Source organism: Pteropus alecto, unplaced genomic scaffold (assembly GCF_000325575.1).
Source record: "Pteropus alecto unplaced genomic scaffold, ASM32557v1 scaffold20, whole genome shotgun sequence".
NCBI classification, from domain to species: domain Eukaryota; kingdom Metazoa; phylum Chordata; class Mammalia; order Chiroptera; family Pteropodidae; genus Pteropus; species Pteropus alecto.
In genome coordinates, this window is record NW_006436298.1 from 6,965,803 (window position 1) to 6,989,913 (window position 24,111).

General features: G+C 36.8%; 3 protein-coding genes and 1 pseudogene across 6 annotated transcripts in view; all 4 read right to left on the minus strand.

Moving 5' to 3' along the window:
- Nucleotides 1-5,818, minus strand: part of CCDC125 (coiled-coil domain containing 125) — a 26,953-nt gene extending 21,135 nt beyond the window's left edge. Inside the window, exon 1 of one of the 3 annotated variants that reach the window (XM_006913110.3) lies at nt 5,696-5,818. The gene's annotated coding sequence lies outside the window, so the exon portion shown is untranslated. Of the gene's footprint in view, nt 1-354; nt 971-1,702; nt 5,641-5,695 lie in introns of those variants that run through there. The other 2 variants (XM_025047727.1, XM_025047728.1) reach the window with 2 other exon arrangements.
- Nucleotides 5,819-10,601: 4,783 nt separating this feature from the next.
- On the minus strand, nt 10,602-10,720 carry LOC112480716 (annotated as a pseudogene).
- Nucleotides 10,721-11,680: 960 nt separating this feature from the next.
- AK6 (adenylate kinase 6) lies at nt 11,681-24,051 on the minus strand. Of its 2 annotated transcripts, XM_015590443.2 has the most exons (6): nt 23,850-24,051; nt 23,474-23,532; nt 21,891-21,983; nt 14,847-14,905; nt 14,594-14,739; nt 11,681-12,215 (listed from the first exon to the last, which is right to left on the minus strand). In XM_015590443.2, the coding sequence occupies exons 1-6, from the start codon at nt 23,906-23,908 to the stop codon at nt 12,023-12,025; spliced, it is 609 nt and encodes a 202-aa protein (XP_015445929.1). In that variant the 5' UTR covers nt 23,909-24,051; the 3' UTR covers nt 11,681-12,022. The 2 variants fall into 2 exon arrangements, with proteins under 2 accessions (XP_015445929.1, XP_006913174.1); XM_006913112.3 differs by lacking the exon at nt 23,474-23,532 and having other exon boundaries at nt 23,881-24,051.
- On the minus strand, nt 20,143-21,983 carry TAF9 (TATA-box binding protein associated factor 9). Its single transcript, XM_006913111.3, has 2 exons — nt 21,891-21,983; nt 20,143-21,104 (listed from the first exon to the last, which is right to left on the minus strand). Exon 2 carries the CDS (start codon nt 21,085-21,087, stop codon nt 20,290-20,292), a length of 798 nt encoding a protein of 265 aa, XP_006913173.1. The 5' UTR covers nt 21,088-21,104; nt 21,891-21,983; the 3' UTR covers nt 20,143-20,289.
- Nucleotides 24,052-24,111: the final 60 nt, after the last annotated feature.

Sequence of the window (24,111 nt, forward strand, 5' to 3'; positions counted from 1 at the left end):
TGTGTTCCTGCCAGGGGGAACCCTCTTCCCCCAGACAGGTGCACAGCTGCTTCTTCACCTCGGGTGGATCTTTCCTTCAGTGTCACTTTCTCAGTGGGGCCTTTCCTGGCACCCCATCTAAAATTGCAAACTGCTCCTCCCTGTCCCACTTATCTGCTTTATCTTTCTCCTTAGCACTTATGACTTTCTAACATACTCCTCCATAATTTACTCATTTTTCAAATCATGCCACTAACAGGGAAGGCAGTGCAAAAGTGGGAGCTCAATGAAGCAGAAGGTGGCTCCAGCCTGCCTAGATGCCTCTCAAGAGGTGGGGTGCCCTCAAAATTTTCCCCTGCCAGATTCCAAACCCACCTAAATGTCCCTAACAGGAATGTAAGTTCCACAAAGGCAGAAGCTGTTGTCTGTTTGGATCACCACTGCATTCCCAATTCCTGTAACAGTATCTGAGACATAATTGACGCTCAATAAACATTTAATAAAACAAGGAACATACAAACTGAAATACTTGCCACTAGGGCAGAAAAACAAAATACTGTAGTCACTTCAGCAAGGCTCCACACGGGATGCCATGAGGCTAACTGCCTGCCCTTCTTCTTAGAAGAAAACAACTCCAGGTAAAAATGCCCTCCAGAAAAAGGATCACAGAGCTCTGTCCATGCAGAGACCATTGTAGGCACCTACCTGGTGATGGTGGCTTCTGCCTGGTGGCTGGAGAACACCTGAAATGCTCAGCCTTGTCCTTCTGGTACAGAGTTTAGTTAAGAGAGAGTTTCACCACCATTTCAAAACAGCTTCTTTGCTGTAGTTATTTAGAAACATTTCATCCTTTTCACAAGACTCATTAAAAAAAAGATGATGAAAACACATCTGACATCTTTTTCTAAATATCCTGCTATTTAAGCATTTGCTTACTAGGACTTTCAAAAACGAATCTCAGTCTTTCGAAAATAATTAAATCTCTCTCTTTTTTTTTTTTGCTGAGATCTTTCTCTTATTCTTCCACTGTTAAAACTACACATAGATGCTAAATAAATCTCATCATGTATGAAGAGTTTTCTGTTGTTTTTAGGGTCAAGATACCATATATTTTCAATGTTTAAAAACAAAAGCCTTAAAAGATTTGAAGTAACATATCATAAAAGAAGATACATAATTTCCCTTATATACAGAATCTATGGAATCTAAGGAATAAAAAGAACAAACTAAAAGAATCACAAATATAGTGGACAATTTGGTGACAGACAGAGGGGAAGGAAATTTGGGGGCCTGGGAGAATGGGGTGAAGGGTTAAAGAAGACAAATTAGTAGCTGATGGATGGTCACGGGGATGGGGAGCATGGCATAGGGAATGCAGTTAGCATTAATACATTGGCTAGGTGGAGGGTCAGGGGAGGAAGGGTGCAATTGGGATCGTTTTACGAACTATATAGATGTCTAACCAATGTACTGTATACTTGAAACTACTTAAAATAAATAAAATAAAAAGAAGATACATAGGTGAAGGACACAACATCATTAGTTATAAGGGAACTGTAGATTAAACTACAATGAGATTCCACCATATACCACTGCCAATTCCAAATGTTGCTGAGGATGTGGACATCCATACACACTGTCGGTGGGAGTATAAAATGGTACAAACATTGTGAAAAGTTGTTTTTTTAAACAGTGACACGGCGATTGCATTCTTGGTACTTACCCAAGAGAAATGAAGACATATTCATAGAGCGATGCGTGAATGAATGTTCATAGCATTATTAGAATTAGTCCTAAACTGGAAACACCCAAAGGAACCATCAGCGAGAAAACAAATTCTAATACATCCATACAATAGAATATGTACAGCAATAAGTGATGAATTTCTGATATTTGCAACAATGTGGATGAAACTTACAGATGTTATGCAAACAGAAGAACCACCTATTGTATGAAATCCTGGCAAAACTAATATACATGGTAGGCGGCAGATCGATGGTTGCCTGAGGTGGGAAGGTGGATGGACTTCGAAGGGCATGAAGGAACTTTTTTGGGGTGACGGAAAAGTCTTATATCTTGACTAAAATGATGGTTTGTTAAAACTAATCCAACTATGCTTACGATAGTGCATTTTATCATATATAATTATTACTCAATACTATATTAAAAATTGTTTAAAACAGAAAAAATTAAGGGACCTTTAACTGGATTAGGGGGCAAGATGAGAAGTGTGTTAATCATTTGTACCCCCCTAGATAAGAAAATTATTACACTGGATGCTTTAAATCAGCAATAATTTTTTTTTTAGTGACATGCTGCTAGTACATGCTGCTTGCTTTCTGTGTGCAAGGCACTATTTTAAGTGCTTTACTTAGATTATTCTATTTACTCTTCACAACACTTTGTAAGACAACACTATCACTACTTAAGTATGGACAATTAAACTGAAGCACAGACAGGTGAAGTAACATAGCTAATAAGAGCCAAATTCTGAACCCGGCCCCTTGATGTCAATGTCACTGTTATACTCTCAGCCACTGCTTCCTGTCATTTGGAGAATTTCAATGAGATTAACATCAGAGTAAACCCAGTTTCTATTATTTATGACACCAAATAGAATGGAAAGTAAAAGTTTAAAATAGCTAGTTTTAACAACACTCAACACAGTTTATTGGACCCATTTTTTACCCCAAATTTTTATGAAATCATTTTGGTTCTTTCACAAGTTTATTTCCTAAATAAGTAAGTTTATCTATTTTTGTCAGGTTAGATAGTAAATTATTTATTATATAAGAGGCTATGTTTTACCCCTCGTGCAGCTGAATCCTGTTTATAATGCAACTTCACATCTCTGTTAAGGAAGATGTGGTCATGGTTAGGCAGCCAGAGGTGAAGGAAATGGAATTTGGTCAACGCAAAGGAAAAAAGCAATAAGAGGAAAGAATAAGCAATTGCAGGATTAGCTAACAATATTTTTTAATGCAACACATATATTCAGGTGTCACGAGTGTGTCTTCCTGCTATTCAGAGTTGCATATCATAATAAGCTTTCACATGGTCCAATGCTTTACTGCTTTTTAAAATGTAACTTTGAGAACTGTTAGCTGTGTACCTTCCCACTTTTTTTTTTAACTAATAGTAATATTAATATGTAATGCAGTCAAATTAAACTTGACTTTTGGAACACATTACTTCTAAGGAAGGGACGATATTTGAAGTTAACTAATATTCATTTGACTAGTTGTAAATGAATTCAGTGTTGACACCCAGGAAGGCAGCAGGATGTGTGATGGAGAAGGCCTCCCCTCAGGAGGTTTGGGTTCAAATTTCACTCTACCATTTGCTACTCTGTGATCCTGGGCAAGTCATTTAACTTCTTGGAGCCTATTTTCGAATCTCCAAAATGGCTTTAAGCATAACTACTTTATATTTAGGTACCATTAATATATTTGAATATATTTGATATATTTGAAATTAATGTTTATTAAATTAGAATTTGAGTATTAGTTTCTTCATTTATCAAATGAAGGGACTGGATAAGATTTCTTGGTTCTTTAGAGCTCTAAAATCTCGATTCTATATCAGCATTTTCCAAAGTGTGCCCCACAGAACTCTAGTTCTATGAACTGTGAGGTGTTGCTAGTAATAAAAAAGGGCCCTTCTGGTTTTCTTAAGGGGTGTATTTTCCTATGCCAGTCCAGACATACATGATTTGCCCAAAATTATAGTGGCAGAGCCAGAACTAGAAACCGTATCCCTGGCTCCTCGTTCAGTGATCTGGCCACTTGGGAAAGAACACAGGATGACCACATTATAGACTGTGGGCAGACAATCTTCCTACTTTTACACTAAAACAACTCTTTGAAAAGTGACCAGTGACTTCCTAAAAACTAAATCCAAGACCTAGGCTTGTTTCTCAGCCAACTCCACCTCTGCAGAAGCTGTGACTACTGATTCACCATGGATTCAACCCGGGTCCCTGGTCCTCCTTGGTTCCTCAGCCCCTCAGAGAATCTCCGATTCTCTCATATCTGCCTGCTCAGGCTCCATTTCCTCTTCTTGTTTCTTCTGTACATGTTTGGCTTCTACTCTTAAATACACATCTCCAGCTGGATATCCTGCCCGCAATTCAAACAAGCTTGTTCAAAAACAAATTCATTACCCTCCTCACCCTCCCACCCAGCAGGTCTCCTCCTGTGTCCTTTATTTCTGCAAATACATCATCCATGCTCTAAAACACCCAGGCCCAAAACTCTGGAATTGGTTTTTTGTTTGTTTGTGTTTTACTTCTTTCTTCTCTTTGGTGCCTTCAGTTGTCAAATCCTCTAGATCTACAAAATGTCCTTCACACAGTAACTTCACAGCCCTGGCTGAATTTCTTATTACTTCTCCTGGACTAAACCAATAGTTCCATAACTGATCTACTCCAAGCTATCCTACACATTGTTGCCAAACACAGATCCAATGATGTCCATCTCTTGCCCTAAAACATTCCATGGCTCCCATGGCATATGTAATAAAGTAAGTATCGTCCTTTTTTCTACAACAAGAATCCTATTTTCACTCCGTGTTTCAACTATCAGTGCTCCCTCGTCATGCTCTCTGCTTCCACGTAAGAGGGACTGCACTCACTCCCAGGCCTCCTCAGTCTGGTCACCTTCAAGCCTCAGCTGATGCCATTCTCCACCCCAGGAATGCTTTCTCCTCTTAGGTGCCCCCTCACTTCATGACAGCCACTCCCTCAGTAGCCTTCTGGACTACCCTTTGACAGATGTGATTTATCCTGCCTCTGAGCCCTCCTAGCTCTGTATTGTACCTTTCAATAGTCCTTACATCCTATCTAATGTTTTTATTGTACACTCCCTTAGTGCAGGGAGTGTACGTGTCTCATTTACTTGTGCAAAACAAGTGTTCCAAAGATATCTGATGGGCGGATTTGACAAAGAAAACAGTTTCCTGCCCAGAAAACTTGTACTAGAAGCATCCACACCCTCAAGCCTGATAACTCTTGCCTTAGCAAACAAGTTGGTCAAACAGACATCAAGTTCCTGTCAGACCTGACAAAGAGGAACTAACTGGACTCCTGCCTGGTGAAAAACGACTGGCCTGCCGCACAGTGCAATAGGATTTTGTTTTTTAACTCTTTCTGTTAAAATAATTTTAGATTTACAATAAGTTATAAAGATCATACAGAGAGCTCCTGTATACCCTTTACCCAGATTACTCTGTTAATATTTATTAGGATATATTTATCAAAATTAAGAAGTTAACATGAACTAAACCACAGGCTTTATTATAATTTCCTCAGTTTTTCTACTAATGTCCTTTTTCTGTTTTAGGATCCAATTCAGGATACTATATTGTACTTAGTGCGCTGTAATGTTAAGGCTCAAAATTAATTTAAAAAGTTAAGTAAAGGAGGAGGGGAGAGAGGTAGAGCAGGGTCTTTCAACCCTATTCCTTGTATTTTTAATGTCAGAGGAGGCCATTAAACTAACGTCAGGGGAAATGAGGACAATTTACCAGCTAGTCCGCAACCTACCGAGTTCCCACGGATGCGCGCTGCCCGCCCCGCGGTCCTCCCCACTCACGGTTCCCATCTGCCAGGCCCGGACCTCGCACCCTCTGCCACGGAAAGCTTAGGAACCCGGACTCGGGCTCGGCGACCAGAACCCCGCCAACCCCGCCGCCCTTGCGCCCCCAAAAGCGCGCTCACCGGGCGCCGAACCTCCACGTCGCGCGCACCGCCTTGTCCTCAGCCACGTGGACGCGCGGCGCGGCCCCGAGCGGGACAGCGGGCGAGGCCGGGCTCCCGGCGCCAGCGTGACGCGGGCCTCTGCACCTGCCCAAGCTCGCCCCGCGCGTGTTCCGGGAGGCTAGCTGTCCATCGCCTAAGACTGAGTTCCCCACGACGGGCAACCAAATTCTGAATAATACACGAGACTTGGAAAAACAAAGCAAGACTACGTATGCGTTAGCAAAAGTAAAATACATGGTAAGGGAAGGATGGAGCCGAGCCAAAGTTCCGCAGTGGAGTCGGAGCTTGAAATGCAGGCTTTCAGTACTAAGAAATGAGGAGGGCACTGCACGCCAGGGGAACTGCTGGGGACAAGGCGTGACAGTCGGAAGGAAAGAGAGCATGGCCTTGTGGGCCTAAAAGGCTGCTACTGGGGACGACCTATTCCTATTTGCTCAGACAGGCCCTGCCTCCCTCTAACCTCGCCAAGACATATTGAGTCATTAGATTGATTACCTTGGTGAAATGATCTTGGCATTATTTACTAATACCCTAAATCCGTGAAAGAACTGAAGACTTCATAGTGGTCAAAAAACTTAACTGGATTTAAAGATTACTCTGGTTTGGAAATAAATAAACTCTCACAATAACAAACTTCTTTCGGTGTTCTTTTTCTCCAGATCCAGCCCACATTTCCCTTAACCAGCTTCTTTCCAAAATCAAACATACTGAGATATTGGAAAACCATACAGATTTGAGGCTCTAAAATTTCTCCTGATTATAGAACAGGATCAATGCCATGTGCATATTGGGCACTCAGGGATTTAAAATTATCATAAAATAATATATTTCTAACCATAAAGGCAGTGTGTATACTACCTCATTTACTATGGTAAACATAGTCAGTAGCTTTGGAAAGCAAAAAATAATAATTTTTTTCACTCAAAACTTTATTATAGCAAATCTCGAAATACTACTTTAAGTCTTTAAACTTTCTCAAAAGTTGTTTTCATTGTTTTGCTATTCTAGTTCCTATGTGTTTCCATAAAAATTTTAGAATCAACTATCGTTTTATTTTATGCTGGGATTTTTATTAAGATTGAATTTATAGATCAATTTGGGGGAAAAATGACATGTTAATAATATTGAGTTTTTGAATTCATGAACATGGTATATCCATGGATCTTTCTCTTATTTGAATTTTTAGCGTGCAGATCTTGCACATATTTTGTTAGACATATATCTCAGTATGTCATCTTTTTTGTTACTATTGTAAATGATATTGTTTTAATTTTAATTTCCACTTGTTTGTCACTACTCTATGGAAATGCAATTGACTTTTGGGTATTGGTCTTGTATCCTGTGACCTTGTTAAAAGTCACTTATTAGTTCAAGTAGCTTTTGTTTGGATTCTCTTTGGAATTTCAGCAAAAGTAATCATGTTGACTGAGAATAGCTTAGTTATTCCTTTCAGCTCTGTATATCTTCATTTTCTTGCTTAATGTACTGGCTAGGACCTCCTGGATGACCAATATGCTTTTTATTCACTAGTCTTGTTTCACAAATTAATTTTTGAAACCCCTTAAATAGTAAACCTCTGGATGGATTTCAGGGGTCTGTGAATCTTTGAAAAATATAAGCAACATTGTGTATTAATATGCATATCTATATTTCCTTACAGGAAGTGGGTTCATGGCTAATTCAGACTGTCAAAGGGATTTACATCATCAAAAGAGTTAAGGAACTAAATTTTAAATAAAACCCTAGGTATATATAAAGACTCTTCATGATATTAGTTTTCACATATACAGCAATGAAAGTTATTAAGAACAGAAATTTTGTTTTTTACCTTGCCCTCCCCCACTCCATAGAAAGAATAAACAGTTCTCTGCAGTTTTGAACCCTATCACTTCTGTGTTAAGGACAAATTTAAATGTTGGTAGGGATTGGTGGTAGGACATGCTTAGAATGCATACAAAATATAGATGAAGTAAGGCCAAATCCCTATTTCAAAGCCCTCAAAAATAAAAATATACCAAAAAGGGCATAAGGGGGGAAAAAAATCACTGGTTATGCATACGCTAAAGCTTATTATCTTAAGGCACTCTTGAGAAACAGAATAAATCATATTAAGCTTCATTTACAGAATTATAAAATGATTGAAAATTGGGCACATTTATCTCCCTGTTTGTTTTAAATTGGCCTAAATCCAGAGACAAATAATAAATGAGGTTATTTTTAAGTTCTTTTTCAAACTATAAAATGTTAAAGCTTTGTCTCTAGTTTTATGTGAAAACCTAGGACTAAAATTAGTGAATATATTAATATTTATAAAATTCCCAAAAGGTGTCTAGCTCTGTATTAGATTCCATTATCTCCCCTCCGTTGAAGGAAAATCTCATTTATTATTATGAGTCAATATTAGTGTTAACATAATTAGCAATCACTTGATTACCATAATTTAGTGAATCCCAGTAATGAAAAGACAAGTCTTCTCAAAACATTTATACTATTAAAAATAATAATGATAAACACATATATGGTGCTTCATATATGCCAAGCACAATTTATTTAATCCTTACAATAGCCCAATGAAGTAATTATCCTCATTTCATATGATTTGTAGTACTGGGTAGCACCTTTCTTTGTGATATTATTCTAGTCCAAGTAATTTTTCTTTTTTTCTTTTATTTTTAATTAAATCTATTGAGGCGACATTGGTTAATAAAATTATATAGGTTTCAAGTGTACAGTTCAATGTCATATGTATATTGCATGTGTATTCACCACTCAAAGTTAAATTTCTCTCCGTCACCATATATTTGACTCCCTTTACCTTTATTATCTCCCCGCCTCCCCGCTTCTCTCTGGTAACCATTAAACTGTTGTCTGTGTCTATGAGTCTGTTTGTCTTGTTCGTTTGTTGCTTTCAGTTTTATATCTCACAGATGAGTGCAATTATATGGTTCTCAACTTTTTCTCACTTATTTTGCTTAGCACAATAATCTCAAGATCTACTCATGTTGTCACAAATGACAGTATTTCATCTTTTCTTGTGGCTGAGTAAATTCCATTGTATATATGGACCACGTCTTCTTTATCCAGTCATCTATCGAAGGCCACTTTGGTTGTTTCCATGTCTTGGCCACTGTGAATAATGCTGCAGTGAACATGGGGGTGCATAGATTTTAATGAATAAATGTTTTCAAATTTGGGGGATAGATATCCAGAAAGGTCATATGATAATTCTAGTCTTAATTTTTTGAGGAACCTCCATATGGTTTTCCATAGTGGCTGTACAAATTTACATTCCCACCAGCAATGTTTGAGGGTTCCTTTTTCCCCACAGCCTCTCTAAGACTTGTTATTACTTGTCTTGTTGAAGATAGCCATTCTAGCAGGTGTGAGGTGGGATAACATTGTGGTTTTGCTTTGCATTTCTCTAATAGCTAGTGAAGTTGAGCATCTTTTCACATATCTGTTGGTCATTTGTATGTCTTCTTGGGAAAGGAAAACCTCTTCAATAAATGGAGCTGGGAAAATTGAAAAGCCACATGCAAAACAATGAAACTAGACTGCTGTCACCATATACCAAAATTAACTCAAAATGGTACAAACACCTAAATATAAGACCTGAAACAATAAATTGCATGGAAGAAACGTAGATACTAAACGCATGGGCCTTAGATTTAGAGAGGATTTTATGAATTGACCTTGAAGGCAAGGGAAATAAATGACTGTTAAACTAAAAAGCTTCTGCACAGCAAATCAAGACAAAGAGGCAACCAACTGAATAGAAGATATTTGCAAACAAAACCTCTGATAAAGGGCTAATATCCAAAATATACAAAGAACTCATACAACTCAACAAGAAAACAATCCAATTAAAAAATAGGCAGAGGACCTGACCAAGTAATCTTTCTTCTTTACCTCCATACCCATTCTTGAAGGCTCTGCGTTCTTTATCATTTATTGTTTTCTGATAATTAGTAGAAAATAATCCTTCTCTTCTGTTCTTTCATTGTGTTACAATCTCCGACAGGGTACTTGTTACAATCTACCCTATTTGTCTAAAATGTCCATTTGTGTAGATCACCTTTGTATGCTACATTAAGATCATCTAGAGGTCGAGAACTTATCTTGGGAGGTCTTCCCTAGCAGTGATTTGCATGGAGTCTTGCACATTCATAATAGGCAATCTGTGTTTATTAAAATGAGTTTACTAAATGTCATTTGCATACAATTTGTCTTCCAGGAATTTACTCGATAAACTTGCTCATGTGCAAAACCATATAAGCATTAGGCAGCACAACTCAATGGGTAAGAGTCTGCTAGGATGAAATCCTGACTCTGATACTTTCTAGCCATGATCTTGGGTAAGTTACTTAACCCTTCTGTGTCTTGATTCTGTCACCTGTAATGGAAATAATACCTACCTCAGATGGTAGTCATGTGGATTAAGAGAACACTTTTGAAATGTGTTTAAGAGTGCCCGGCACATAGTAATATATGTATTATTATTTCTTACATCATTGTAATAGTGAAAAGCTGGAAACAACCTAAATGTCCATCAATAGGTGATTGTTTAAATCAACCTTAGCACATCCTTAATGGAATTCTATGCAAACATTAAAAAGATTAGGGGTCCAGAGAACATGTACAAATGACTAATAGATATTTGAAAAGAGGCTCAACATCATTAGTCATTAGGGAAATGTAAATCAAAACCAAAATGAAATGTGACCGTACATCCACAGGATGGCTATTATGAACAGTAGCAAGTGTTGGCAAGAATATTTTTTTAGGCAAGGCAACTCTTGGTTGACCTCACAGATTGCAAGGACCTTGTCTGCTTACAATTCCTTATTATTTTTTTTATTTTTTACACCTACAGCACCTGGACTTCCTAGGTGGTCTCCCATCCAAGTACTAACCAGGCCCAACCCTGCTTAGCTTCTGAGATCAGACAAGATCCAGCTTGTTCAGGGTAGCATGGCCGTAGACTAGAATGTGGGAAAATAAGATCCCTAATACATGGATGCTGGGAATGTAATGCAACAACTTTGGAAAACAGTTTGGTATTCTTCAGAAGTTAAACTCAGTTGCAATATGACCCAGCAATTTCCCTCCTATGTATCTGAGAATTGAAAACATACATCCACATAAAAACTGTACACAAGTATTCATAATACCCAAAGTGGATACAATCCAATTGTGCAACTGATGGAATGGATAAGTAAAATGTGGTATAGCCATACAGTGGAATGTTATTTGACCATAACAAGGAATAGGGTACCAGTACAGGCTACATGGATGACCTTGAATACATTATACTAAGTGAAAGAAGCCAGACACAAAAGGCCACGTTATTGCATGATTCCATTTATATGAAATGTCCAGAATATACAAATCCATATAGACAAAGTAGATTAGTGATTACAAAGGGCTGGGAGAAGGGAAGAATGGCAAGTGACTGCTAATGGGTATGGGATTTCTTTTGGGTGAGGTGATGAAAATGTTACAAAATTATAGTGCTGTTGGTTGCACAGTCTTGTGAATATGATAAAAACCAGTGAATTGTACACTTTAAAATGGTTAATTTTATGTGAATTGTATTTTAATTAAAAAAAAAAATAGGGAGGTCTGTAGGTTCTGAGATGGTATAATCTCCAAAATATATTAAATGAAAAAAAGAAAATACAAAACAGTTTCATGGTATGCTATCATGTGCCAACAAAAAAGTACACACACAATGCACTTTGCAGGCACATAAAATCTCTGAAAAGACACGTAGGTAACATTATTTCCTAAAGGGAGGGGTTCTGGGGTGGTTGAGGAACAAGGGTGGCCTGTAAGGAAAATCTACCTTCCATGTATACCCTTTTGTACCTTTTGAATTTTACAGAGTACATGTATTACCATTTCCTTTTTTCTAAAGGAAGAAATAAAAATGGAAAACTCTGATGCTTTATCTGTAGACTTTAGTTTTATTTTAAGAGATCATCTTCATTTTCTTCTATGATAAACTTAGAAGATATCCATCCACTCATTTGGTCAGATTTATTTATTCTTTAGCAATTGAAGCATTAAATGATATGAGCTTTTATTCGCAATCTGTAATATATTCATTATACTTAAGAATGTTTAGCTTTCTCATGGAGAAAAAAAAAAACAAACGTAAACCTTTATACTATCCACCTACTAGTTCTGTAGCACAATTTTCATTTAAAAGTTTTACTGGTAATCAGACAATTTATATGATGTGAGAAATATCAAGAGTGATTACAAAGTGGCCAGTCTTATAAATCAAGAGCTATGATCTTTGATCCATTGCTCAATCCATTTCAATATCTGATGGATATTATCCTCTAGATCTTCTGGTTTATTGCTGGACAGCTGATGCACTATTTCTTCCTTGTAGGATGCTAATGCTTCTTCATAAAGAACTTGAAAAATTTCACACTGAATATTATCTTTTAGTTTCTTCTCATTATAACCCCTACAAGTAGTCAAGAGAAAGATATAAAAAGTAAATTGAATGGCATTAACTGGAATTTTAAGAACATACCAGAAACTTGACAATTTTGAATACATGAAAAATCACACAAAAATACTTCTTGTAGTTTCTTTACCTATAGAAAATAGACTGGCACCTAAAATTTGAGACTTTTTTAACAAAAGGGTTAAAGTAAGGACCAATGTTTAGGTTTGCCCCCCAATTTTTTCCCCCACAATATGTCAGCCAGTCAGTTAACAAACATATCTATCTATCTCAAGCCAAATTCTGAGCTATGAGATAAATAAGAAGTCTATAGTTACAGTCCTAGGTTTCAAAAGAATTAGAAGAGTTTAGATATAGACAGATAAAACAAATGGCTGAACATACAATAAAATAAAATGCATATGATTGGAATACTATATACTAATTGGGTACTTGATCACACAGATGGATCTTTACCAATTCCAAAGACACTGAAAAAAAATTAACTTATGTACTCTTTAGGCAGGTATGTAAATTAGCCAACAAATTAGCTTGTGAAAAATATAAAGAAAATTCAAACTCTAATTTATTAAACCTTGTAACAATCAAAATTAAATTGAACTATTTAAAAGGTGATTAACTATGAAAAACCCACAGAATGGGGAAAAATTTTGGCAAATCATATTCCATATGATGGAAATTTGACAATAAAAAGGAATGAAGTACTGGTGCATGTTGATAACACAGATGAAATTTGAAAACACTGCTATATGAAAGAAGCCAAACACAAAAGACTACATATTGTATGATTTCATTTATATGAAATGCTAGAACAGGCAAATTTACAGAGACAGAAAATAAATTACTGGTGGCCATGGGCTGGAGGACTAAAGAGAAATGGAGAATGACTGCTACAGGGTATAGGGTTTTCTTTTGTGGGGGGTGGGGAGGGTGAGCATTTTCTAAAATTGTAGTAATAGATATACACCTCTGTGAATATACTAAAAATTACTGAATCGTATACTTCAATGGATGAATTGTATGGTATGTGAATTTTTCTTAAAAGGTGATTACCTTGTAATTTTTCAATGGTTGAAAACAAGACTAGCTCTCTCATAGCCAGTCTTTGGCTATTTACAAAAAACAGCAATTTTTAAATAGAATTTTAAATTGACTTGTTTGAGGAAAAGCATATATGCCATATGATCTTTATTACTTCTCTGTTCAAATACTTTTAATGGCTTTTCATTGCCTAAAGAAAAATGATTAAAGTTTTAGGTTTAGCTCCAACCTAACTTTGCTAGTATATTTTCTACTATACTCTTTTGTGCAAGGATTTTGCAGGTGTCCCATCCAGTGGTAGTTAGACAGCGCTAACTATAGTCAGTGAGAAGCACAAATTCTGAACCTGAGACAGCCCTTTACATTCCTCTTAGAATTCTCATCGTCCCACAGACTGAATTAAAAGACAGTGAGAAAATGTTTTCCTTAAAAATTTCTCTGTGACAACATGGATAGACATATAGGGTATTATGCTAAGTGAAGTAAGTCAGACAGAGAAAGAGAAATACCATATATTTCATTTATATGTGGAGTCTAAAGAACAAAATAAATGAACAAACAAAACAGAAACAGACTCATAGATACAAAGAGCAAATTGGTGATTGCCAGATGAGAGTGGGTTGTGGGGCTGAGTGAAAAAAGTGAAGGGATTAAGAAGTACAAATTGGTAGTTACAAAATAGTCATGGGGATATAAAGCATAAGGAATATAGTCAATAATGTTGTAATAACTATGTATAGAGCCAGGTGGCTACTAGACTAATTGCGGGGATCACTTCATAAATTATATAAATGTCTAACTACTATGTTGTCCACTTGAATATAAAATATTGAATGTCAACTCTAATTGAAAAAAATTTTTTTTTTAAATTTCTCCTTTTTGGTTATTCTGGATTAAGTGTGACATACTCTTGGAGGGACTAACTCAAATATATGTTAAAAGTTGTGAAATGTCAATTTTTTAAAAGTTTTTCATAACCTTTTCCATTCTTATTGTGAGGATAATTTGGATAATGTTCATTCAATAGAAAAGAATATGTTATTGGCTTGGCTGTTTTTCTAGTAAGGTTTTACATTAAGGAAAAAGCATGACTGAATAGGGTTGCTAAATAGTACATTCTACCGAATCAAATTGTCAGTTGAGGTATTCATCTACATGGTTATAAATTACTGCCTGTGTGCTACAACTCTTTTTCTTTTAGAGTCAGAATGTTGGTACCATGCGGATCTGGTTTATAGCTACAGAACAAATGAAGTAGTCACAATGGCCAATTTCAAGAACCTAAATAAAAGTTTATATTATACTTTAAGAATTCAATGTTTTCCCTTTCTTACCTTGTTTCAAGTCTTTTGTACAATATACTGTTATCTGTTTTCAATACAAAAACTATGTGAAACCAGCGTTCAGGAAAGAAATCACAACCATGGTAATCAACAATAACGCCACCTTCACTCATTTGGTTTTCTAGCTCATCAACTACCTATAAGCAAGGGGGAAGAAAAAAAGATGAATGCTCCTTTAGAAAACTGATGTCAACTTTCCTATTAAATTTTTAAAGTGTGTACTTTATTTAAAAATTGTACTTACTCTGTCTTCATCTAAAATGGGACAATCATACTCTTCATCATAGCCATCATATAACTGCCCTGAAAGAGATTTACATTGGCTTGTTAAAGTAATTTTCTAAGTAACTTTCAGTAATTTTCAATTAATTCTAGACTTTAGGAAGGGAAATGTATCACCAATTACTCTTTTGGAGACAAGGGAGGGCACTAACACAATAGATGTCATGTGGACAGCAAATATAAAGAACAGTAATGATTATATTTTTTTCTGTTCGGAAAACTGGATAGTGACATATCTGAAACTGTTTATCAAAATTGAAACTAAAGAATGAATAATAGACAATTTAGGAATTTATGGGGTTATTAGAAGAGAACTGCATTATTTTTGGTGACCTACAGATTAATGGGAAGAGGAGACACATGGATACACTCTCACACATTAACAGGAGATTAAATTCCAAACTTATTAGGCTGAGGATATGAAACTTATTATAAACAACAAGTTCTTGATTCCAGAAATTAACCCTCTTGTCACTGAGGGCACATCTTTATGAGGTTTGAGGAAGTGGAGTCAGTACCCAGATGATATGGAAGAATATCTTTACTTCTCAATCTTCAGCATCTCCCAAAGCCAAGTGTTAAGTCTTATTTCAGAAGGCAAAACAAGAATGATGGGCAGTTGTAAAGAAGATTTAAACCTAACATAACTTTCCAACAAGCCAAAGCTGGCTTTCAAAGCGAGTCTTACATCAGAGGGTGAGATATACCAATCCTACCCTCACTTGAATCGCTGGGAGGTATGTAATAAGGCAGGCTAAGATCATCTGTTTAGCCATCTCTAGGGATATGCTTCCTACCTCTTCTCCCTTAATATTTTGGCACAGGTTGAAATTAGGTTAAAATGAGCATGAATTCTAAAGTAATATTAAAGGGTAGTCCTGAGGATTAGTGTAAGGCCAGAAGCAGTTTTAATTTTCTGTCTTGCCTGGAGCGTCTGTGGACTGATTCTGGGCATATAAGCCACTTATCTCTATAGACCCCTAATGTGGCCTCTGCTCAATACTATGTAGAATAGACTAAGTAGCAACATGATCAATGCTTATGATATAAGCAGTAAAACATAAAAAGCAGAATTCAAAGTTGTCTGCAATAAGGACAAAGATTAGAAGAAAAACAAAAGATGGAAATAAGTTAGTAGGTTTTGGAGCAATTTTTCTGTGTATTATTTTTACAATACTATATATTTTTTTATAACGCCACAAAATCTATGACTACCTACAGCTGATTCTGTACTGTGTGGGAGTCTGGAGTAGACAAATGCTGAGGTGCCTTCATATTTTAAAATCTTGACTCTTAGAAGACTAGGGAAATCTTTAAAAATATATGCTGTCTATAATACAGACAACTATTGCAACATTTTTAGAATTAAAGTCTATACTGCAATGCTGAAATGCAGGATTTGTTAAATCTTGTTAATATGTTTTAATAAAATAGTGTAATCCAAGCTTTCAAGCATTCATTTCAAAAAACATTTATCAAACACCATATACTAGTGTCTTAAGGGTAATGAGGATATAATAGTGAACATCAGAGAGTTTACAGTAAAATGAGAGAAGATAGACGACAAGGAAATTATACAGTATTTTAATGTTATAGTTCATGGTGCTATGGGAACAATAAAATAGGCACCTATTATGTTAGAAACATAAACATAGGATATTATAGGAGGCTTCCTGGAGGAAACCTGAAGCAGTTAGCTAAGGAAAAAAAGGTAGAGAAGACTATTCTTAACAGAAAACAAGATATTCAAAGGCAGAGAGACTAGGGAAGTTAGGCTCTTCTCTTTCACAGGAGGGAGTCTTTCAGAATAGTTAGGAAATTTGGTGATAAGGAATCAGGTAAACCGAAGCTAGATCAAAAAGGGCTTTGAAAGCTGCATTGAGTTTAGACTTTATCCTAAGGCAAAGGAAAACAGTTAAAGCATTTTAAGCGTGAAATATGATCGATTTCAAAATTTTAAAAATCATTTTGCTTTGTGAGAACAAGGTGGAAGGAAGCAAATCCAGAAGCATAGATAGCATATCAAGGCTACTGAATTTTAGGTGAGTGATGATTGTACCACAGGAAATGGGAAGAAACAGATTCTAAACTTCATTTCAAATTTCAAAAAATGGAAATTTGTACTTTAGAAAATTTCAATTAGAAGTCAAATTTATAGTTGTCTAGTCACAGGATCTTAATCTAGCAAAGATGATTGGGCTTGCTTTGATTAAATTACCAAAAGCTTAGAAAATTATTCAATTTTGTTAACAGTTTATTTAAAAATATATTACATGCAGAAAAAAAAATTGGTTGTGGAGCCCGAGTTACAAGGTTCTTACTTTAAAAGACCTTCCTAGCTGTTGTTAGTCAAGCTTTATCATGTTTAAATGCCATCCTAGAATTCATACACTCATGTGAAAGCTGTTCTTTAAAGATATTGGGATGCTGGTTATGTTTTGATGCTATTGCTAATATTTGACATTTTCAGATTTTTTCCTTTGGAAACATATTTACCACATTTACTTCAATCCAACAAGAAGCCTTTAACTGTAATGCAATCCGTACAAGAAGTTAATTGGTTTAGGATGGAGAGCTTTGGTATCTGACCTTTAAAGAGCAATGAATTCTTAGAGAAGTTGGCACCAAAAAATGTGACATTCAAGTTGGGCTTTTTAGAGTTTTAAGGCAGATAAGGGTATATCTACAGGTAAGGGAATGACATATGTAAAGACGTGGAGGTGAAAAATTCCCAGTGTACATAAGGAATAGTGCACTGTGGGAAGACTGTAGGAGACATAGGAGAGAGTGACTGCAGGTTAAGGATGAAGGTAGACTGAAGCCAGTTCATAATCTCCTATACTTCACTAAAGAGGATGGACTTTATCAGCAAAAAGTTCCAGTCATGTTATTCCTGCTCTTTTTTTAAAGGACATGATGGTGTAGAATAGGGAGGGAAGAGATACTGAAGGTATGAGATTCAGCACAAATGGTCTTGAGAATTGGATAGGGGTACCAGAGAAACACAGCGCCAATAGTCTTAGGAATGGGATAGAGGTCCATAGGAATTTTTCCAATGAACTATCAGGATTTAAAGGGCAAATGGATCTGTCTAGTGTATGAATGTGTTTCTAGGTGTGGGGAATAGGAATGCACTTTGGAGATGTCTGGGAACTATCCAGATGGTTACATTTAGGTATCTAGAAATTGGACTAAGTTTTAATTATAAACTTAACAGTTATCAGCAAAAAGGTGACTAGTTCTGAGTGAATGAAATTACTATAGGGAGGGCCAGAATTACAAGATGGTGGCAGTGAAATCAGAGCATCAAATGCAAAGACTGGAAGAGAAAAGTGTAGGAGAGGCCAATGGAGAAGTTAGTTCCAAAGGCTTCCAGTGGAAGGAAAACATGGGACACAAAAGAGGTGAGTGTGGAGATGGCAAACTTTTGGAAAGGGTCAGATAGAAAATACTTCGGGCTTTATGAGCGTCTTTAGCTAGTGGTTATCAAAACAGCAGCAGTTTGCCAGCCCCTAGGTTAGAAACAGAAAAGATTTTAATGTGTTGAGGGTCCATCTATACTTTACAATTTACCACCTCTATTTGAAATGGATCCAATGTCAATATATTACTTTGTTGAGACCTACAGGCATCCTGGAGTTAGGAACAGAGGCTTCAGACTGATCAACTGGTGGCAGGAAAATTAAGGATGCTGATAAGTGTCATTAAATGACTGCACATGAGAAAGGATAGTGAGGAGGTATCTGAGGACTGGAAGAACAGGGTAAGGGAAGCATTCTTAGTCACACCACATTAAGGACTCCCAATAGTTTTATTAACCTTAATTCCCCAACTAAATTTTTTCCTGTCTTGGTTCCAAATGGCATAAGGATGGTCTCTTACAAATATAGTTGACCCTTGAACAATGCGGGATTAGGAGGACCAACCTCCTGAAGTCAAAAATTTGTGTATAACTACAGTTGGCCCTCTACATATATGGATTCCCAACCATGAAGTTGAACTGCACAAGTCAATTGAAAAAATGTCCCCTGAAAAGCAAAATCGCCCCTAGCTAAGGACCACTGATTTATAGGTGATTGCATGGTTTCCTTTAAAATAATATCACCATTTGAAAAAAAGAGGCTGAATATCTCAGACTATTTTCTTGTTAAGATCCTCAGAATATTTTGTAGAGAGTCTCAAGTATATTTAAATGACATCTGAGAAAAAAAAATCAAGTACATTATGAAGTTAAAAAGTACCTTATCTAACATGTCAAGTCAGACCAGAAATCCTCTACCTGGCAATACAGGATGGGGAAAAACACTTTTCCTTTAAGGCTTAAATTCCACCTCAATAAATACAAAAAAGATAGGTGTGACTATACACCACACAGTTGGCTAAAATGGCATAAATACACGAATACACAAATACACATAGGAGAGGACCCCATGGACTAGTGTTACTGTTCCTTGCAATGCTACTTATGGTAGATTATATAGCAACCTCATTAAGTTTAGAAATGTTAAACTGAGCGGGTGATTTTGGACTGGAAGACATGACTGTATGTGACTGAAATCACTTGACAAAAACAGTAGAGTTCAACAGCAAAGAAATAAAACCAGATTTCATAAAAGTATAAAATGGAAACTGAGTAGCTACATACAAGAGCAAATAAAGACCTAAGTTTTATTAACTGTAACTTAAATACCAGACCTGGATTAAAAATATAAGCATGATAGTCATTTATAATTATCAAGCAAAGATGCAGAAAATTGACCTGCAAAAGGGAATGCTGGAAAAAACATTTTTTAAATTTTTAAGTGGGGAGATACTAAGAGACACATCAAGGGTTTAAATATAACCAAAGGGATAGAAAATAGGACCTAAGAAGAAGTTGGACAATTCAGGAAAATAAATACAAAGAGATGAGGATTCACTACGAATAAAAATCTTGACCAAATGGTCCCTCCAAAAAACAGACATGATTACACTTCAGCAATTTGAGAAAATGGACCATAACAGTGACTTATACATCAGAGATCATACTATGATTTAAATATCTGAAGACACTAAAGGTGACACTGTAGTGGTAATAAAAAGACTACAACAACTTCAAATTGTTGCAACTGTTATTCCTGTTGCTGATGAGGGGGAAAATTGTTTCTAAAAACAATCGCCAAAGTACCAACATCAAAGTGAAGAATGACAACTTTATTTTTCACACTTAAAGGCTGATGAAAAACCATTATGAATCCCATTAAAGAAAATCCAACATCTCAATTTAAAAGTATGGTAACTATATTTACTCATTAAATACTATTTCACTTTTCTAAAACACAACTTGAAAACATCCAGCATGCATGTTTAATCTCAGTACAGTGGATTCAAGACCAAGTATACATGTTACATGCATCAAGGCTAGATTACAAATTATCATAGTCATCGTCATCATCGTCATCGTCATCGTCATCATCATCACGCTTTCTTTTCAATGCATTTGATGATTCATTGGCAGTATTTTGTGACGACACCATGTTAGTGGTAATAAGAATGTTTTTGGACCCAATTAATGATGGATTAATCAGGACATTCTGAACTGCTGATGTTGCAGGAATTGTTGCTTTTACAGCTGGGGACTGCGAAGTGGGCATCTGTACTGTAAACCTTTGCCCTGTGAGGGACATTGGAGTCCCTACTTTAGTTGAAACAGACATGGTTTGTGGGGTTGGTGTGCCAAGTGTGGGAGTACTTGGTCTGCTAGTAACTGAACCAACACTCAGCCGTGGAACTGTTATTCTTCCCGCAGAAGTAGATGCCTTTTTTTGTAAAGACTTAAGTCTATAGTTTGGAGCAGTCAAACAGTATCTATCAGGTGGCAATCTAGGGCCTGAATATGGCTTGATCAGTGGTAAAGGGGTTTGATTTCTTTGCCTTGCAATATCTAATAAAAAATCTCTTGGGGGAGGAGAAGTAAAAGACTGGTCAGCACGACACTGGATTGCCAATCGCACATCATCTGCATCAACAGTAGCTTTCTTAGCATGGCTTGAATAAATTTTTGCATCATCTAGAATTGTGGTCACATATCGGAAGGCAAACTCCAACATCTGATTTATAACTCTTGGCTCATATTCTGTAATCCCCATATCCTTCAGGATTTGTGCCATCATCTGTGCATCTTTCGGCATGCTCTTGGGAGAAGCCATCTTGCCAGACTCCATGATATCCGGTGATCAGACTTTAGATCATTTGAAAAAAATATGTACATTAGGTCAAATCTGAAATAGTTACTTTAGTAGCAACTGTTGGGAACTTTAAAAAATTTAAATATATGCTAAATTTTTAAAAATATATTTAAATTTTAAAAATCTATGTTTAATCTTTTTATTTTTAATGAGGTACACTTAAAGTTCCATTTACTTAAATTTATTAAGTTTCTACCCTGTAGAAATCATAGCAGAATATAAAAAGATAAAGACACAATAAGGGAGTGATAACAGATAAAGAGAGAAAACAGGGAAAAATAAGTAAAAATATGTATCATTTTAGAATATGTGCAGTTCTGTGCAGACAAGCAACTATCAAATTAATATATAAAAATACCACAGAACAGTTATGTCCTACTGCTTGATTTCAAAATAATGCGTCCTTCCAGTGAGATCAATATAATCACTATCTCCATAGATATGCTAAGCACCACCCAAACCTTTGTTGTTCACCTGTTTCAAAACATTCTCCCTATTCCTCATATTCAGATTATATAAATCCAATCTCTTCATCGAAACCTTCTCAATCATTACTGACCACAAGAACTGCTAGCCAATTGTGGGGGCAATGTAATGGTCAAAATAACCAGGATGTGGCTTTAGACACTTAATACTTTCTACTTCTATGGGTCCCCAATAGAGCATAAATTCCTTAATAGCAATTTTTCTCTGCTTTTTGTATCCTCTCACAGTATAATACTAATACTCCATTATCTCTCTCTCTGAAAACAAATTTAACACCAAAAAATGTCCCTTACCTTCTCGAGCTAAATCACCCACATTAATGTATTTGAGTCCTGATCTTGATGCAAGTTCTTTGCCTAGTGTGGTTTTTCCAACCCCTGGTGTACCTGGAAAACAAGCCACAGAAACATATTGTTCAACAAATACTTATTAGACTTTAGCTACCTACCTGCCCTTCTTAAAGTTCTTAACAACTGAAATGAAACGTTTCCTAATTAGCAATCCTATGTGAATTAGCATACAGCATGAGCTAATCAAGACCTGTTGGATGTCAGAATCTCATCCAGGGTATCTGATTCTATCAGGAGTGGGGCTTAGGCAATTCTGATGCCAATTTGCAGACTGCTTGCCAACACTATGGAAATTGCCATCTCACATAAATTAACATCATCATTTGCTTTAATTTTTTAAAAACAAACTTCATGAAAACAATTTAAGCAGTAGGAAAGACTACTATCATTTCTACTACTGACCCCCCATATTCTTCCTTAGAGGCAATCACTGTAAACCAATTTCTTATATATCTTTCCAACAAAGTCCTATGCATATGTGTTCGTGTATACATTCATGTAAATGTATACATGATGGCACACTACATATGTATGTGTATACATATATATACATATTAGGGGCATATACACACTTTTACATAAATGGCAATGCTACACTGTGAAAGGCATTTGTAATGTAAACGTTTGTGTACATTGTTCATTTTGCTTTTTTAATACGTATTATATTTCAAGATAAATAATCAAAGGCATAATTTTCAGCTGTTCAGGGCTAATGCCACTGAAATAATAAATCCCGATCATTACAATCCAAGGGATGAATCAAGCCTCCATATTCAAGACAATAACATTTACCTCAAGTCTACTATAATACACCAAGTTTGAACCCTGGACTCACCATGTTTTTGATAACATGCTCACATTTAGATTTCTGACATTTAAATTTTAAAAATGGCTTAATATTAAAAAATAGGACACTGTCTGACCCAAACAATTCAGATGTTGTAAAATCTTCCCCTTAAGGAATCTTAAAGTCTAAAGACTAATTTGTTGAGAGGTTAATCTACAACTCCCAGAAACAGAAAGCAATTGTGAGCCACCAACAAACTTATGTTTTGTTAGATAATAACTTTATGGCTTTGTTTCCACAAAGAGCGTTTTAATCTTTCCGTGTTGCAATAGCACTACACCCAATAGATTTTTCCATGAATGCTCTAAGATGCTACTAACTGCTACAATTTAACAAATTTTCAGAGTTAAATGATCAACAATAATATCCTTTAAAGTCGTTATGAAGTATTTTAGTACCCCTCCATATAACGGGCTCCCTGAGTATGGATCCAAAGATCAAGAAAGGCCCCTGTGGGATCTTTACAGCATCCCTACACCAGAAGCGAACAGAAATGCTCAGCAGATGGCCTTTTCTTCTTGTAAGAAAAAAAGCCTGTGCAGCTAACTCGACACATACATACAGCAAATGAATCACCGTATGTCACAAACATCCGAACACTTTTACCGAAATCTACAGAGAAAAAAATGAACAACGGACCAGGAAGGCCTAAGGACTAAAGTATCCACCATCAACATACCTGCTAAGGACCAGGCAGGCACTACCTTACATGACCTCGCTAAAAGGCAGATAACCGTGCTTTTAAAAGAAGAATCAACATTCAGTTTATAAAAAAACTGATTCAGACAGATTAGGCAGCTTGCCAGAAAGGGGAGCTGGATTCTCCAGCTTTCCACCTCACCGAGCAACCTCTAGCCAACAAAGTTAACGTTCCCTGTCCCCTCCCCCCGCCTCCCGCAACGGTCACGAGGGCCGGGTCTCGAGGCTCGCACAACGGCCACTCCTCCAGGCCCTCGACTAGCTTTTAAACAGAACGCTGAGTGCCTGACCGCGCCCCCACCCCCACTTCGGGGGCCCGAAGCCCTAGAGGACTCGGTGTCCTTGGCCTGCCCCACCGTCCAGCCCCTCCTCGCCGCGCGCCCTGACCGGTGAGCAGGATATTCGGAAGCAACATAGTCCTCTCCGCGACGGCTCTGGGAACCTCGGCACACGCGCTCTAAGCACAATAGGGAGGAGCCGGAAGGCGGGCGGCGGCAAGCGCCTGTGGGCTCGCGGTCCTCGAGGCCCAGCGCGGTGTTCGCAACCCGTTTCCGCTTTCTAGTGCCGACCACTGGTTACTTGGCCTTCTGTGACACGATTTCATCACACGGTCCGAGG